Here is a 17,377-nt window from a genome sequence, read left to right as displayed (position 1 = left end):
GTTGTAAAATAGCTGCTGCCATGGAATTCGTCAGTGCATCCCAAATGAAGAGCGGATTTTTCGAGAGTGAACGTAGACCAGTAAGTGTTGCTACTGCCAGCACGCTCCTTTGCGAAATGTATGTGCTGACGGCCATTGTGGTGAGTGTGCAATGCCCAACCTGCCACAAACAGAAACTCTGCGTCCGAGAGGTAGCTGGGAATCGCAAAGAGCTTTCAAATTTCCTTGAACTGTGCTGTGAAAATACCGATTGTCCTGAATCTACACTTTCATTCACGCACGCGTCGAGACAAACTGCTTCGGCCAGGGACCAAGGGACGAGCGCTCGTTTTGACAGCAGTAGCTCGGGTGATAGCTTTGCTGTAAATGTGAAGGCAGTTCTAAGAGCACGCGCTATAGGCGCAGGCAACGCCCAACTTTCACGATTATGTGCAATTCTCGGTCATCCGAGCATTCAGTGCTAGCTGCTTTTCATTGTGCTCCAATTAGATGCAAAAAAAAATAATAAATGCCAACTTTCCAAACTTTCAAACTTGTTTTCCCATTTTCATTTTTTTTTGACGATTTCATGTTTTCTGGGGAGCCTTTTGACATTTCTACTTATTGCATAGTAACGAAACTTGGCACGCATATTCTTCAACACATGCAGAATGCAAATATCTACTTAAAATTGCAATGCCTACCAGATTTAGTTGTGAAAATATTAGGTTCTTGTTTCAAGGGAGATTGAAAATAATTAGTCGTTCGATACGATTTTTTTTCTTCGTTACAATATTTCTGTGACATATCGGGATAGATATTTGCACTTCACAATCCATGAAGAGTCAAATAAGATCAGACACAATGCTTTTACTGAAAGTTAAGTACATAAAAGAGTACCCGAAAAACATGCGACTTTTTGCTATTGTGCATGAAATAACTCAATAACTATAACAGCTACACAAAAAATGATTGCATATCTGAAATCTTTATGAAAAACTATATTAATAACAAAATTTTCCAGTGTCTATGACTACAAAAGAAAAAGTTCTTTCGAGGAGCGTCTCTTCTTGAAATATGGCAAGATAGACTAATGACTGGAAATTGAAAGTATGCAAGAGGTTTTGTTTTTTGGCCTGTGGCGTACCAACTCTTTCGCGAGTGGGGGAGCAGACGTTAGCCGAGGCATGTTAGCAGAGACTAAAGCGGAAACAATTTTTGGCATTTCAGTGCAGAAAAATTTAACCATCAAAAGTGATTCGTCACACTCATCAGCTCGCAACAGCTTCGACAGAGCAGAGGCGATGACATACCCTTTTAGAAAAAAAATTATTTTCCAGAAGCCGCAAAGGATTTGACCGCTCCATAAAAAGTTTGCTCGTTTCAATCCGTAACTGCATCAACACACACACAGACCCCACAACCTGTGCTTGAAGTTTGGCCACCTCGTTCAAAATCTCAAACTTAATTATAACAAAGTTGCATCTTAGATGAAATTAAGTATGTTATATCTGATATTCTTTTATAAAGGTTTGTTTCTAACACTATATTTGTTCCAAGACTATACTTTATTTACTTGGTTATATCGAGGCTTGAGTGTACAGTCAGACCACCTTGCTGACGCACTGTGGTTAGTTATAATCTGCTCGACTGACTCATATTTGTACGGTGTCTACAATCGCCTTCATCACACGTGCGGTGTCAAGCGTCCGCGAGACCTACGACGACCACAGTAGTTCTACATGTCAAATGCCAAGATGTTCGAGACCAGCAGCCACAACGACACAGCCTCTGTCTGCCCCTTGGGATTGACACTCGTAGTGACACGTATCCCGAAGGAGTACGGCCACTAACGTGAGTCCGGTTTTAGCAAGCCGCAGGGCACGCGTTAACCATCGCCGTGGTGAGAACACGATACTGCTCAAGGTCGCAACACTTTATTGTCTGTGGCAACACCGAAACGCAGTACAGCGCATTGCAAAGGCGTGGCGGGAAAGCAAATGGGCTCATCCACGCCACGGGCGAAAAGTACTACACAGGGTGCCACGAGCACGTCTCCGTGGTAAAAGTGATTCACGGAGACACCGGGACCAAGGCCCAGTTGCTCGAGTGAGGCCAAAGGCGCTCGCGTTGGCTTCGGAGAGATATGGGTCGGCATAGCCTGGCCACACACTAGGAACCTGCACCACTCTTTGACTTAGCGTTCGGAGGAGGGGGGGGGGGGGGGGCGACATAAGGTAAGCGGTCGCCGCGGGCGCAAGGCGCTGTTGGCGAAGTCCGAACGAGCCCTTAAGGGAGCTGAGGGATGGGAAAAAAAGCATGCTTACCCCCATGTCGTCCTCGGAGAGGTTTCTCCACTCCCGGCGTGTGTGCGAAAAACCTCTCGGGAGACTGTGTGCGGCGCCACAGTCGATATCCGCTACGGCGTGAGAGGGGTTAAATGGCACTCCCTCTCCTAGCGCTGCAGATAGCGGAGGAGGGGAGTCATGTCGGGACATGAGAACGGAGAAAGAAGCGACAAAGCCCGCGCAAAGGCAGTGGGCTAGCCTCAATTCCCACACACTCCTGCAGAACTTGTCGTGGAGTGCACATGAGAGACCACCCAGGCACTCCCAGTGCCGCCCGCTGGAGACATTTTCTGGCAACTCATCAGGCCTAGTCTCGGTGTCGCCGAGACAGACCGGATCCCTGCATTTAATGTAGCCCCTGATTGGCGATTTTACAACTGGCCTTTCAATTGCACTGTGTGGTTGAGTGTAAGCAAGCAAAAGTGGTGCTCGGGCACTGATGCGATTTTGGCTTGCACGAAGCATAAGAGAACGAAGCAGAATAGAACTGCCGGCCCCGTGAACAGGCGTTGTTCATTTCTTCATCGAGGACATGCTATATGAAAAAAGTTCTTTACTCGGGTCTCATGAGGGTATACCATGAGAGTCAAAGAATAGACGGGAAAAAATATTTTAAGAAACTAACAAGATTGGTGCCCTTATCTTCCATTGACATGGATCATGACTGAGTGGCCCAAGGATGTGCTCTATTTATCACCCACAGTTCAAAAAATTCATTTGTTTTCATGAAAGAGTACAGGATTATTGGGTGTTCACACATTTAATCTTTATAGATTCTATTTTTGCAGCTTCAAGTATATCTCTACTTGTACGATCTTTGTTTCTTGGTGTACCTTTTGTTTGGGTAAAGATTGGTCTAATTATGAACCAACTAGTCCAGGCCTATAACCTAGCTAAATGATAGCTTTTATTCAGCCCCCCAACTCACGGATTCTACGATGATCTTTCAGGAGGCTTGGTATGATTTTTGAATTGCATTTTAATTACGCACATAAATAGGATAGCTCACATGAATAGCATTGTTTTGTTGTTACCATATTTACACGCATAATTTGCCCCCTCAAAATAATTTGCACACCCCTAATATATTGCCAGCTTTGCTAAAAAAGAAAAATATTTTCTATGTATTACCCGCCCGAGCCAGCACGCCGGCGTGCACACGAAAAGACTGGACCTTTCACTTCGTTGGCCTGGTGCGCATCTTGCCGAGCAGACAAGTGCAGTCAAATGGGCTGCAAGTGTGAAGTCCCTCCTTTTGAGGACTTCCACAAACTCATCATCACCAACCTGCTGATGGGTCATTGGAACTGCTTGGTCGTGACCCTCCCCCTGCCTCTTCATCTCTACCACCGTGAGAATGGCGATAATCCATGCTCGCGTCACGGCCCGGGTGTTCTGTATAAGAGACATGCGAGGGCCTGTCGTGCCAGCTGTGTCATCTCTGCATCATTCTCTGTGTCTTCTCTGCAACAAACGTTTGGACCATTTCGGAACCATCCAGCCGACGCGTTTTGATGGTTCTCTTGCCATACGATGAAATTGAAGCTTGCTGTTGTAAATTTCGCTGAAGAAAACGGGAACCGTGCCTCCACAAAGCACTTATAAGGTTACTTACTTCAGCGTGACGATGAGGGCGATCGGTACGCAAAAAAGCAGAAGAGTGCGCGTTTGCTAATGCAAGTTTTCTGCCATTGAAGAAGGCCTTTTAAATTTTGTGCTGATGCTTAGTTCTTCAAATATCGCCAAGTCGTGGGACCTATTTTCTCCCATCATTGTCGAAAAGAACTTCAAGAAAAGAGGGGTTTGAATGCGCTCGACGGAACCAAGGCTGATGGGTTTCGGGAGGGCAGTGAGCGTCCATGAAGATTATTCCCAGTCGGACTTCGCGATCAGTGATTCCCGCTAGACCGTGTGTTACCGGATTTGACTGGTTAAAGTACGTGCTAATTCTTTCAAAATTAACAAATACACTTCGTTTGTTCTCCAATTTATTTTTTATTTTTTTAACATATATCTTGTGCACGTTAGGACTGTTACACAATATTTTGTATACAATCGCAAAATCTCTGCGTAATTTACACACCCCCTTTATCAGGGCCCCAGGATTGCGTAAAAAAAATTGCTAATTATTGGAGTAAATACGGCATTTCTGGTGAGCTACTTTCCACTGCTTTACTCTGAGTATATAGGACATACTTGAACCATCAGGTGGGGATTTATGCAGTAATATTACATTGAACTAGCATATGCTAATTCAAGATGTTAGCATATTGGCAGTTGAAAAAAGTAAACGTACGTTATCAAACATCTACAGGATCAATCCAAGTATTATGCATAAATGCACAGCACTGATAGCCCAAAAGGAATCAGTATAATGTCACTTACAAAAAAGACTCAGCACACTGAAAAAGTCAGAAATGTGATGACATGCATGTGTTAGGCATTTAAATTTTTTCATGACAAATTCAGCGAATCCTTTGAGCATACAAATAATGAGGCATTATCTAGTGACCATGATGATATGTTAAGAAACACTATGTGAAGGTTATTTGTAGATTCATTACTGAATTTCTTTATACACTAGTTAGAGGAACTTCAAGTATTTAGTTTGAGAATATTTTGCATAAGTTCGAATTTGGCAACTGATTTGATTAATACATGCTGAAAGTGAATGTACAGACCATCATGGCACCATATCAAGTCCGATTGTGTCTTTTATTGTGTAAATATAGAAATTGTTCTTAGTAAAAAATAATTAGCCTGCTTTGAAATAGCTGCATTGAAGGCAGATTCAAACACACTTGTTAGCATTTGGGCTTCATTCTTAGAGAGCAAAAAATTATGTGAATTTTAGTGTAATCAAAAGCATTATGATCAAATATTTATTGAAATGTTATGCAACATTACAAAAATCCTACCAAGAGAAGATGACGGGTCACCAAATTTTGGGAATAGACAGACTGATGTCTGTGAGACCACAGATTATGTATTTCATCTGAAGCCATTTATGCAGACGTGAACAAGGAGAGGCACTACCATCAAATGCTTGTTGCATTGTCATCTTCTTTTATAGCCTGCACTAGTGCTGTGCAATATTTATGTCCTGTAGTGTACATGTATCTCGTAGGAGTACAGCCACTAGTGTGGGTCTTGTCTTAGCGAGCTGCAGGGCACACGTTAACCATCGCCGTGGTAAGAACATGGTACTGCTCAAGGTCACAACACTCTATTGTCTGCGGCAACACCAAAACACAGTACAGAGCCCATTGAAAAAGGGGCGGCGGGAAAGCAAATGGGCTTATCCCTTCCGTTTGACACCTGTGCAGTTCCATCACGAGGAACCACCGTTAAAAGACACGACAGAAAGGGCTACGATGCCAAGCTTTGTCGTCACGTGCAAGCCATTTTCATGTTGCATGGCACACTAGCTTATGTGCAATGTTCATTCTTACTGGCTGCCTGTGACAGCTCCATCGTGGCAGGGCAGGTGACTTCTCATTTGCACGCTTTGTGGCCCCATTGCGTGTTCCCCGCGGGCTTTTCAGTGCGGGTGGGCTTACTTCGTCAACCTTCCCGGTGATTGTCGGACTGTGTGCTGTTCTCCTGCTACTTGGGTTAATAAATCTACGTTTGTTGATGGCCTCCCTCGAGGGCTTTTTCTGTAGCTTGTCCGAGAGCCCACGAACCCAGGCATGGCGTCTTTGTGCAAAGTGGAGAATGTCGCATCCTTTTCCAGTTGTGCTCATTAGATAGGCTTTGTGCAAACCGATCTTTTCAAGCTTAAACATCCTAAGAGAAACTTAAATAGACTCAAAACAGTATGCCATTAGGCTCACTTGTGTAGAAGGAATTTCTTCTTTTCAAAGTGTGGTTCAAGTTATCTTTGTGAAACACCATGCAGTATTTGCATGGCATTGTGTATATACAGTTGCATAACATCCATTGATTGTGCCACCAAATGTCAGGATAGGTGTGGAGGGGGGCATAACCTAATATTTTTTTTTATGTTGACAGCTGAAGTCAACATCAGCTTTTTCATGATGGGAGCAGCACGAAGAACCTTCATTGCCAAGCTATATCTAAAGCAACTTAGCATTGCTAAAATGAAATGTTAACATCAAAATGCTGTCAGTGCTCGTGCCTGTCGTTTGGAGGTAAATCCAATGGAACTTTCATTTACGCAATGAGTGTGTATCAAGCCACACGTTTAACTTTTCCAGATTGGGATTCCACTACCGGACAGCATCTTTCACACTCTCAACTTCTCTCCCGTGGAAGAAATCTTCTACGAGCGGCAAGCTGAACAATGTGCAGCAGCATTCAGGGAACAAGTTTGCAAATTTCCCGACCACAGCATCAGAATGGAACAACTGGACAGGCACTCCGTTTCACTGGTGAGTATGCCATTCAGACACCAATGGCAGCATGGCCTATTGAAGAAAACACCAGAGAAAGGCGGTAGGCATGCACGCTTTCAACTGGGAGTTAGTGCGCACATACAATCAGCCGCACGGAAATCTTTTATGGACTGGTGTTGTTTGTAGTATTATCTATAAATCACATCGCCCAGGAGGACACTATTGATTTCACAGAAAAGAAAGAATGACCAGAAGAGCTAAGCAGACAGGCACAAAGGCACATTGCAGAGAAGAAAAAAACATATTGGTATAAATAGATCTGTGCAGCATCTTTTCATCCTAAGCTTCCTTGCAGTACAGTTAAACCTTGTAGGAGTGCTGATGTTTCCGTAAAGTTCTTTGCACCGCGTGGTGCACTTGTTTTGGGTAGCAGCCGTATTTCGGGGTCACAATTCTTGAGCGGTAGGTGTCGTTGTGCTTGTGAGCGTTTATCGCCACCATCACCATCATGGTTAGAAAACCTTAGCGCCAGTGGCAACGCCTTGCGGGAAGCCTTGGTGGCGGCACGCAAGAAATAAGCTGGTCTCTTTTGGTGTGGGGCGGTAGCGTGGATGGTTGCCTCCAGCGGTGGGTCTGCCATGAACGACACCGTGGGCCACGTGGTGAGTCAGGCGTTAGTGACACCGCCTTCTTCATCATGTTGTTGAGCATTGTTTGATATTGTATAAGGATTTGTTGGGTTGTTGATCACGATTGATGTTATAATAATTCAGCTGATGATATCGTTGATCAAAAAGTAGATAAGTAAACGTGTCTCGTTGTTTGGTTTGTTCCGACCGTGTCTCCTGTGTCCGTTCACTCTAAGAGCGATGCGCTGGCCGATTCGAGACCCCACACTGGCACCTAACGTGGGGCTCTTTGAGCATCCGACGACAGTGGTCGTGATCCGGTACAAGCTTTTGTGTGTGCCGGGGTAAAGTAGACCTAAGGGAGACTTCTCTTGCTAGCTTCGGTGATATGCTTTGTTGAGAGGGATGAGACTGAGATTGGGTGACGTGTTAGAACTTGTCTGCACGCTCAGTTTTTTTTTTTTCTGCTCGCAAGTGGGTTTTTTTCTGTTGTTGTTGGTTTGCAAGAGCTTTGGTCAATTGGGACGAGAGCCATGCAGTCTGCATCCTTGGGGAGCAAAGCTTAAAGCACGTGGATGGTAGGCCAAGCCCAAAGCCAGTGAGTATGGAAGCCTTGTAGGTGGTCCAAATTTCTGTAAACAGCTTCTTCTATCTCTTTTGGGCTCAGGGAGCAGGGTTTCCCTCCTGTTTTGTCTTGCGGCTTGATGCTGAGGCGTTGTGACAACGTCCGGGATGGTGGGCGCCAATCGCTCGTTAAGCTGCTGTGTGCGGCATTCACCTTACAGAGTGTATGTCTCCTTGCGGCTGCCTCTTCTATGCTTAGACTGAGTGCTCGGTGGATACCGGTTTTGTTAAGCGACTCATTAGGACTAAAGCTCTGTGCAGCTGCCTGTTGCACGTAGCATAGCTAGGTGGATCGAAGTGTGTAGGGGTAACACGTGAGCATCGTTCCTTGATGAGCACGTACCACGCGTTTAAAAGCCGCCAGGCCGCGCTTTGGACCCTTACACTTACGCGCTCCGTACGGCCCACGTCGCCCCCTGGGCGTGACATTTCATGGCAGGAACGGGCGGTCGACAAGAGGCCTAATGAGCGGCGCAACTTGGAGCGAGAGCCATGCAGTCTGCATCCTTGGGGAGCAAAGCTTAGAGCACGTAGATTGTAGGCACATCAACATAGTGATGATGCTAGGAGCATGCGCGTGCTGGCTCGTGTGGGGTATATAGCAGAGGGGCAATTCTGAATAAAGGACTTCCTGTTGTTACTATGAGCCATGCTCGTGTTTTACTCAGCGTCTCTGAACATGATGTCAGAAGTGGGCGTCTAATGCGGAGTTATGGACGAGACAACTGGTACATACGCCGGGCCTTCCCAGCTCATAGGCGAAACAACCGACACTGACGCCGGGCCTTTCCCGCTCACCCCCAATCACGTCGGTACGCCGGAACTTCACCATTCGTCGCCTTTCAACTTCACCAGCCCTGGGGAATGGACAACATGGATAACGAGGTACGAAGATTACGCCTTCGCGGCCGGAATCTACACAGCCACTGACGAGGCGCAGGTGCGAACTCTTTTATATTGCATGGGTTCCCAAGCACGTAGCGTATTGTTGTCACTAGGACTGTCTGCTCTAGAAAACTGCCCATTTGCGGAAGTCAAGGCTAAGCTCACTTCACATTTTGTTTACCATATCAATGAGATTTTCGAAAGCTGCCAATTTCATTGCCGGGTACAAAAACATGGGAAGCTGGTTGATTAATTTTTTTACCCCGCTTAGGAATCTTGTCAAGCGTTGTGGGTACAACAGCGATGAGATTGAAGACCGCCTTGTGGAGACAAGTTTGTCGTTGGATTGCGGAATCAGAAGCTATCGGATCAATTGTGCCAATGTACGAAACTTATAGCCGAGGAAGCGTTGTGCCAAGCGCGTGTTCACGAAGAAGCCTAAAAAGAGTGTCTATCCCGCGAAACTCCCAGCGAGAGCGGGCCCTTCGACAGCTTAAACGTGGACGCGGTGCAACGCGCGAAGATTGCGTCATCGCATCGTAGCAAGTTGGTACAGCCAACTCAGTCTACTTGCAATTACTGTGTCCGTGGTCACCACTATCAAAAAGAATGTCCAGCTCGCAAAGCCACATGCAATTTCTGCAGGAAGCATTGCTGCTTGCCGGGCCAAGCATCGGGAGGAGCTGTTAGGCTCAGTTGAACTTCACGTGCTCAGTACGCTTTGGGCACGATATGCTGCCATTCACGTGAATGGTCACCTCGCACACTTCAAGATAGACTCAAGAGCTGAAGTAACGGTGGTTTCACCTTCTTTTTTGGCATTACCTACTGTTTTGGATAAAGTGGACGCCGAGGTATCTGGTACAGGAAATCAAAGGTTTCACGTTCTGGAATCTTTCACTGCTACCTTGCAGTGGCGTAACAAGGTCTCTGTGCAAAGACTGTATGTTATCAAAAACGAAACGACACACCTCCTGGAATTACCCGCAAATGAAGACATGGACATCGTTCAGTTTTTGGACTCTGTGGGTGGTATTCCGTCACCCCAAGCAAAAGTTTTTCGTGGACTTGGAGAAGTGCAAAAAAATACCACTTTCACGTCGCTTAAAATGCTCGTCCCTTTTCACTAAGTGTTCCTCGACGAATACCTCTGTCTCTGCTCGAGCAGGTGAAGAAAGAATTGGATGAAAGGGAAACCCAAGGAGTCATTCGCAAGGTTGACGCCCCTACAGCACGGTGTTCAGGTCTCGTCGTCGTGCCGAAGCTGACGGGTGGGTACAGGCTCTGTGTTGACTTGACGAAGCTTAACAAGTGTAGTGGGGAATTCGCAAGGCAATGACTAGTGGGACCATCGCTGAGTGCGAAGCGCGAGCGGGTGCACGAGCTGTAGACACTGGACTGCCTGAGCATTTGTTTCCGTACCGGCTGTCTGCCTATTACCTGGCCTCACTAATGAACCCCCTTGCAAAGTGGTGGAAGTGTGCTGGGTAAGCAAACCTGGAACTTCAAAGCCGGAAGCTGCCCACTGCATCAGCAATGCCTGATCAGACGACCGAGCAAGGCACCACCCAGCAAAGCACGGCCCAATCTCAACTGGTCATCATGCCTACCACCCTGCGCCAACGAGATCTCCTCTTCTTCAGCGGCACCGAGCACCAAGTTGTGGAGGACTGGATGCAGCTGTTTGAAAAGGTGAGCGCCGCCAACAAGTGGGACGACCCCTAGAAATTGGAGTATGTCCCATTTCGTCTCAAAGACGTCGCCAGCCTGTGGTTCACAAACCACCGTACTGAATTTACCACTTGGGCCGCTTTCAAGACCACTCTTGCAGCTGTGTTCGATCGCCCCGCAGTGCACAAGCTGCGTGCTGAGCAGCGCCTACGCAGACGTGCACAAAGGCAGGGCAAAACTTCACTAGCTATATTGAAGATGTAATCGATTTATGCCGACGCTTTAACCCTGAGATGATCGAACATGAAAAGATCAGGCATATCTTGAAAGGCATAGACGATGAAGCCTTTCAAATGTTGCTGGCAAAGGGCCCAAGTACCGTATCCGAACTTGTGAAGCTTGGAAGAGATTCGGAAACAAGCTGCAGCTGTTCGGAGGTCGACGACAGCAGACGACTCTCTCGCTGCCCTGGCCGTCGGTGGTGACAGCTCCCTGCTGGAGCAGATAAAAGAATATGTACGTGAAGAGGTCGTACGACAGCTCTCGTGTCTCTCGTATCTGCCGACCACCGAAGCATCAACGAACCGCCTAACGCCGACAATCAGACAGGCTATTCAGGAGCAGGTCTCCGAGGCATTGCCATTACCTACGCCTGCCTCTCCACCAAACCACGAGAGAAAGCATTCTCTCGTGGTTTCTATTAGTACTGCGAGCGCCCAACAAATTGAGCCCGTCGCGGCATGTACAGCAAAAGTGGTTATTCGAGACATGTTGTACACCATTGAATTTCACGTGTTGGCTTCATGTTCCCACGATGTCATCCTAGGATGGGATTTCTTATCACGTCATCACGCCGTCGTGGACTGCGCTCGGGCCGAAGTGGAGCTGTTACCGTTTCGTGATGCGCCTTCTGTTGATGCGACCGTATCTAGTGTGGCTAACCTTGTCGTCGCGATGGACATAGACCTTCCTCCTTTCAGCGCCCAGTTTGTCCCTGTCTGCTGTGCTTCACTTTCTGACGCTACCGTCCTATTTACGCCATCTGACATCTTCGCAAGCCTCCACCACACATCGCTGCCATTTGCCGTTCTTGAGCTTTGTCAACACACTACCGGGTATTTATTTCCAATCCCAACTCGTGCCCCCTCAATTTGCGGCGCAACAAGACGCTCGGCCACATTCAGCTTATCGATGAAGGTACTATTGTGCCTGCCGATTTCTTTGACACCAAGCCGAATATGGAGCTGAACCCGTTGGTTCCTCACTTTGCCTCGAACAGCGTGTCTACCGAGGCATTTCACCGTTCTATTGATAGCCATCTCGGCCCGGCTCGATGAGAGCAGCTTGTTACCCTGTTGCACGAATTCAACCGTTCGTTTGACTTTCCCCCAGTGGTGCTAGGAAGAACGAACACCGTTGTGCACACAATTGACACAGGAAAGAGTACTCCTTTGCGTCAGTGCCCTTATCGTGTGTCACTGGCGGAGCGTCACGTAATTGCAGAACAAGTAGACGACATGGTGCAGCGTGGAGTCATCAAGCCTTATTGTAGTCCTTGGTCTTCCCCACTTGTACTCGTCAAGAAAAAGGATGGTTCAATCCAGTTCTGCGTAGACTACAAGCGCCTAAACAACATTACGAGGAAAGATGTTTACCCTCTTCTCCGCATAGACGACGCTCTCGATGGTCTCCAAGGTGCAGAATTCTTTTCCTCGCTTGACCTTCGCTCGGGTTATTGGCAGGTCCCAATGGCTGAGTCTGATCGTCCAAAAACGGCGTTTGTCACACCGGATGGCCTCTATGAATTTACCGTAATGTCATTCGGACTCTGCAATGCGCCTGCCACATTCGAGCGAATGATGGACAGCATTTTACGCGGTCTCAAATGGAACATATGCTTGTGCTATCTTGATGATGTTGTGTTTTTAGGGGCGAAGCTCCTTAGGGCGTGGGCTGTGCGTCCCCTGTAGCCTGTATGTAGCCACCTCTAGTTTAGTTCTTGCAGTGTTCACTAGATGGCGGTACCGTCCCCTGTATGTAGCCACCTCTGGTTTGGTTCTTGCAGTGTTCACTAGATGGCGGTTTAGTTCTTGCAGTGTTCACTAGATGGCGGTACCATCCCCTGTATGTAGCCACCTCTAGTTTAGTTCTTGCAGTGTTCACTAGATGGCGATACCGTCTCCTGTATGTAGCCACCTCTCGTTTAGTTCTTGTAGTGTTTACTAGATGGTGGTACTTGTAGCTGATGATGAAAAGATGCAAGATGTTATAAACTAGAAAGCGGTACTTGTAGTTGATGAAAGACGCGAGATCTTATAAAATAGGAATGATGTCACATATGGCGCGTGTCATTGGTTGAAGGCAATCGTTCGATTTAATGCGGCGACGTACGCTAGGGGGAGCGTTGTAATAAAATCCGTTCGCTTTTGGCGCGCGCTCGGAGTCGCCGGATGGATAAGGCTGCACAGCGGAGAGAGCGCAAGGCGGCAGCAGCGCGCGCCCATTCATCATCATTCACCCCGTGAATATGCCGTAATTTTTTTTCACCCGATTTCACTTCGCATCTCACTCGTCTGCGTAAGATTCGCAGTGCCTTACAAACGCCATGCTTCAGCTTAACCTGAAGAAATGTCACTTCGGGGCTAAACAACTCGCCATACTTGGTCATGTCGTCTCAAAAGCCGGCATCCTTCCCGAACCTGACAAGCTTCGTGCTGTTGCCGAATTTCCTAAGCCGACTACAGTTAAAGAACTACGGAGCTTTGTGAGCCTGTGCTCCTATTTTCGTCGGTTTGTCCGGAACTTTGCCTCCATCATCGCTCCACTCACCAAACTCCTTGCTGGCCCTGCAGATCTTTCAAATTGGACAGCAGCCTGTGATGAATCCTTCGCAACACTGTGCCAACTCCTTACCTCACCACCCGTACTGTGCCATTACGACCCTACTGCGCCAACCGAAGTACACACGGATGCAAGTGGCGTCGGCCTTGGTGCAGTACTCGCGCAACGCAAACCAGGTTTTACGGAGTATGTGGTCGCCTATGCCAGCCGCGCCCTCACTAAGGCAGAAGCTAACTATTCTGTTACGGAAAAAGAGTGCCTCGCGATTATGTGGGCGTTAAACAAGTTTCGCCCCTATTTGTACGGCCAAACTTTTGATGTGGTAACTGACCATCACGCACTCTGTTGGTTGGCTTCACAGAAAGATCCTTCTGGCTGCCTCGGACGTTGGGCACTACGCCTCCAGGAATTCGACATACACGTCGTCTACCGATCGGGGCGAAAGCACTCTGACACAGATGCGCTTTCACGATCACCCGTAATATCTGATGATACGGATATATCAGCCCTTGACCTTTCCCTCTCTGCCGTCAGCGTCACAGACATGCCATCCGAACAGCGGAAGGACCCTTGGATTGCCTCGCTCTTGAATATGCTTTCTGACGCATCAACTTCCGGTTACCCGCGTGCTCTTCGCCGCCAAGCTACGCATTTCGCCATACGGGATGGCCTGTTATACCGTCGCAACTACCAAGTGGGGGGTCGTAAATGGCTGCTAGTCATAGCCAGCCATATGCGGTCTGATATCTGCGAATATTTTCATGCTGAGCCGCAACATGCACACGCCGGTGCGCTAAAGACGTATGAGCGGATCCGCCAACGTTACTACTGGCGGGGTATGTACACGTTTGTGCGCAAACACATTCGCTCATGTTCCCTGTGTCAGCAGCGCAAGACATTTCCTCATTCACCCGGTCAACTGCAGCCTTTACCATATCCTGCACGCCCATTTGATCGTGTTGGGATTGACCTATACGGCCCACTACCGTGCTCTGTTGGTGGTAATTGATGGGTGATTGTGGCTGCCGACCATCTGACAAAGTACGCCGAAACGGCAGCGCTATCTTTGGCTGGCGCTCGTGACATTGCAACCTTCATCTTGCACCGGTTTGTTCTTCGTCAAGGTGCACCACGCGAGCTCCTGAGTGACAGAGGTCGCGTATTTTTGTCCGAAGTTCTGCAGCAGCTCCTACAGTCATGCCGTATGGTACACCGCACATCAACAGCCTACCACCCTCAGACGAACGGCCTAACAAAACGTTTCAATAGAACCCTCGGAGACATGCTCGCTATGTATATTGATTCCGACCACTCCAATTGGGACGTTGTCGTTCCTTTCGTGACGTATGCCTACAATACGGCGATTCAATCAACAATGGGCTTTTCTCCATTTTTTTCTTTTATATGGTCGTGACCCATGCAGCACACTCGACGCAATTCTGCCATACAATCCTGATGCCTCCGAGTTCAGCCCCGTTTCTGAAATGGCCGAACATACCGAAAAGTGTCGTCAGCTTGCACGGTCCTTCACAGCAGATAATCAAGCCCTCCAAAAAGATCGCCACGACCGTGATCTTGTTCAGGACACTTTCCCCGTCGGTTCTCTCGTGTGGCTCCGACTGCCTTTCCACTCTCCTGGCCTGACTCCCAAGTTTGCACCGAAGTATACTGGCCCTTACCGCGTCATACAGCACCCTCCTTCTGTCACCTATGTGATTGATCCGCTCACGCCGTCCACGGACAAGCGCCGCCTTGGTCGTGAGACGGTCCACGTCAGTCGCCTCAAGCCCTGTTACGACCCTTCTGTTCTCTCGTCACCTTGAGTCGCCAGGATGGCTCGTCTTCGTCGCCAGGGCATTATAGTGGGGAATTTGCAAGGCAATGACTAGTGGGACCATCGCTGAGTGCGAAGCGCGAGCGTGTGCACGAGCTGTAGACACTGGACTGCCCGAGCATTTGTTTCCGTACCGGCTGTCTGCCTATTACCTGGCATCGCTAATAAACCCCCTTGCAAAAGGTTATCCTGCGGGAACGCTACATTCTGCCAACAGTTGAAGGCATCTAAGGCGAGCTTGGTGGGGCAAGAATTTTCCCCAAGCTTCATGCAAGATCCAGCTTCCACCAAATCAAACTAACTCGTGAGAGCGAAGAACTGACGACATTCGTAACACTTTTTGGCCGCTATTGCTACAAGCGTCTTCTTTTTGGCATTGCGACAGCACCTTAGGATTTCCAATGCTTCATGTCGAGACTGCTCGAAGGCATCACTGAAGTCGTCAACATGATAGACGACATACTCGTCTTTGGTAGGAACCGTCAAGAGCATGACCAGCGTCTAGCGGACGTCTTGGCGCGTTTAATTCAAATTGGCGTAACTCTTAACGAAAAGAAGTGTCAGTTCCGAGTCTTTTCTGTCAAGCTCTTAGGAGTTGTCGTCAGCGAGCAAGAAATTAGTCCAGACCCGGACTAAGTCAAGGATATTATGGATCTCCCACCATCAATCAATGTTAGTGGTGTTCGCCGATTACTTGTAATGGTAAACCATGCGGCTCGATTCATTCCAAACCTGTCTGAGATCTCCACACTTTTTCATGCACTCCTCAACAAGAAGAACGTGCAGAGCTGGAGTTACAACCAAGAGCAAGCGTTCCAGAATATAAAGTTTTTGCTCAGCTCCGACACATGTATGACTATGTACAATTCCCATTACCCAACTGTAGTATCGGCTGACGTAAGCTCTCATGCCCCCTGGCGCCGTCTTACTCCAAGATCAACCGTCAGGAATTCTACGTGCAGTTGCCTATGCTTCTAGATCTCTCACTACTACAGAAGGATGCTACAGTCGAACAAAAAAGGAGTCTCTGGCTATCACGTGAGCTGTCACCAGGTTCGACTAATACCTACGTTGACTCAGTTTTGAGGTCGAATCTGAACACCTTCCGCTTGTAGCTTTCCTGTCAAGCAAAGATCTAGAGGTCTTGCCACCTCAAATTTAACGTATGCGAATCAAACTGATGCACTATCAGTTCTCCGTCAAGTATGTTCCTGGAAAACTGCTAGCCACAGCTGACAAACTATCAAGACTACCCTGCGATTTGCCAACTTCCAAAGCAGTCAGCAACTTAGAAGTCTATACAGGGGAAATTCTCAAGGATCTCCCTCCACAACTAGCGAATCAGCTGGACGAGATCCGTCGTCTTCAAGCTCAAGATAGCGAGTGTCCTTCTAGTATGACTTATTGTGAGAAAGGCTGGCCATCGAAGAAGAGAGCTTCAACCCATTTAGCAGCATACTGGAAGGAGCGAGAAAGACTGAGTGTGTACGAATGAGTTACTTTTACTGGATCGCCTCATTGTCATCCCGTCAGCTCAACGCAAGGACATTCTCGCTCTGCTGCATGAAGGACATCAAGGTGTTCGCCGCTGTCAAAAGCGCGCCCGCGAGTGCGTTTGGTGGCCCCATTGCAACTAGCATATTGAGGGCCTTGTGGCTCAATGTGCTAAGTGTGCTGAGACCCGAGCCTCGCATTCTGAGCCACTGACACCAATGCCAAAATTGGAACGACCATGGCAACTCTTGGGAATCGACTTGTTCCACTTTGAAGGATGCATCTTCGTCCTCATCATAGACTACTACTCCACATTTTCAGAACTAGTCACACTCAGAACTTCATAAGCTGCTGGTGGCCAGATACTTGATCGTTGTAGATATTACTTGTTCACAACCTTTACCAAGTTATGGTGCATTCTCGAATTCGCTTAGACTTGAAAGAACGACAGAAACTGATATGCAAGAAGCCAATCAGTGAGCTAGCACTGAGAGAGAAAGTACAAGAATTCAAGGAATTCAGTCTCTCGCTTTAGAACAGGTACTCAGCTCTTATTGAGAAAACCAGCCTTAGCATTGGCACAATGCATGATAATCTGATGAGTATCATAACGGAGTGTGCAGTGGAAGTTGGAGGTACTGTAGTTAGACAGGACTCTGGCAAGCCGTCCCAGAAAACTAATAATCTCGTTAAAGAGCGTCAAAGCATGACAGC

The 17,377-nt window shown here is 47.7% G+C and overlaps 1 protein-coding gene across 6 annotated transcripts in view; it reads left to right on the top strand.

Moving 5' to 3' along the window:
* LOC119174039 (E3 ubiquitin-protein ligase SHPRH) overlaps positions 1–17,377 on the top strand; it is a 394,742-nt gene that overhangs the window by 99,990 nt on the left and 277,375 nt on the right. For all 6 annotated transcript variants that reach the window (XM_075894712.1, XM_075894713.1, XM_075894715.1 and 3 more), the window contains one exon: positions 6,548–6,721. In XM_075894712.1, coding sequence (XP_075750827.1) covers positions 6,548–6,721 — 174 coding nt within the window. The remainder of the gene's footprint in view (positions 1–6,547; positions 6,722–17,377) is intronic.

This window comes from Rhipicephalus microplus, chromosome 5, assembly GCF_043290135.1.
Source record: "Rhipicephalus microplus isolate Deutch F79 chromosome 5, USDA_Rmic, whole genome shotgun sequence".
In the NCBI taxonomy this organism is placed as follows: Eukaryota; Metazoa; Arthropoda; class Arachnida; order Ixodida; family Ixodidae; genus Rhipicephalus; species Rhipicephalus microplus.
The sequence above is the reverse complement of the archived record's forward strand: the minus strand, read 5'-3'. Positions and strand labels throughout refer to the sequence as shown.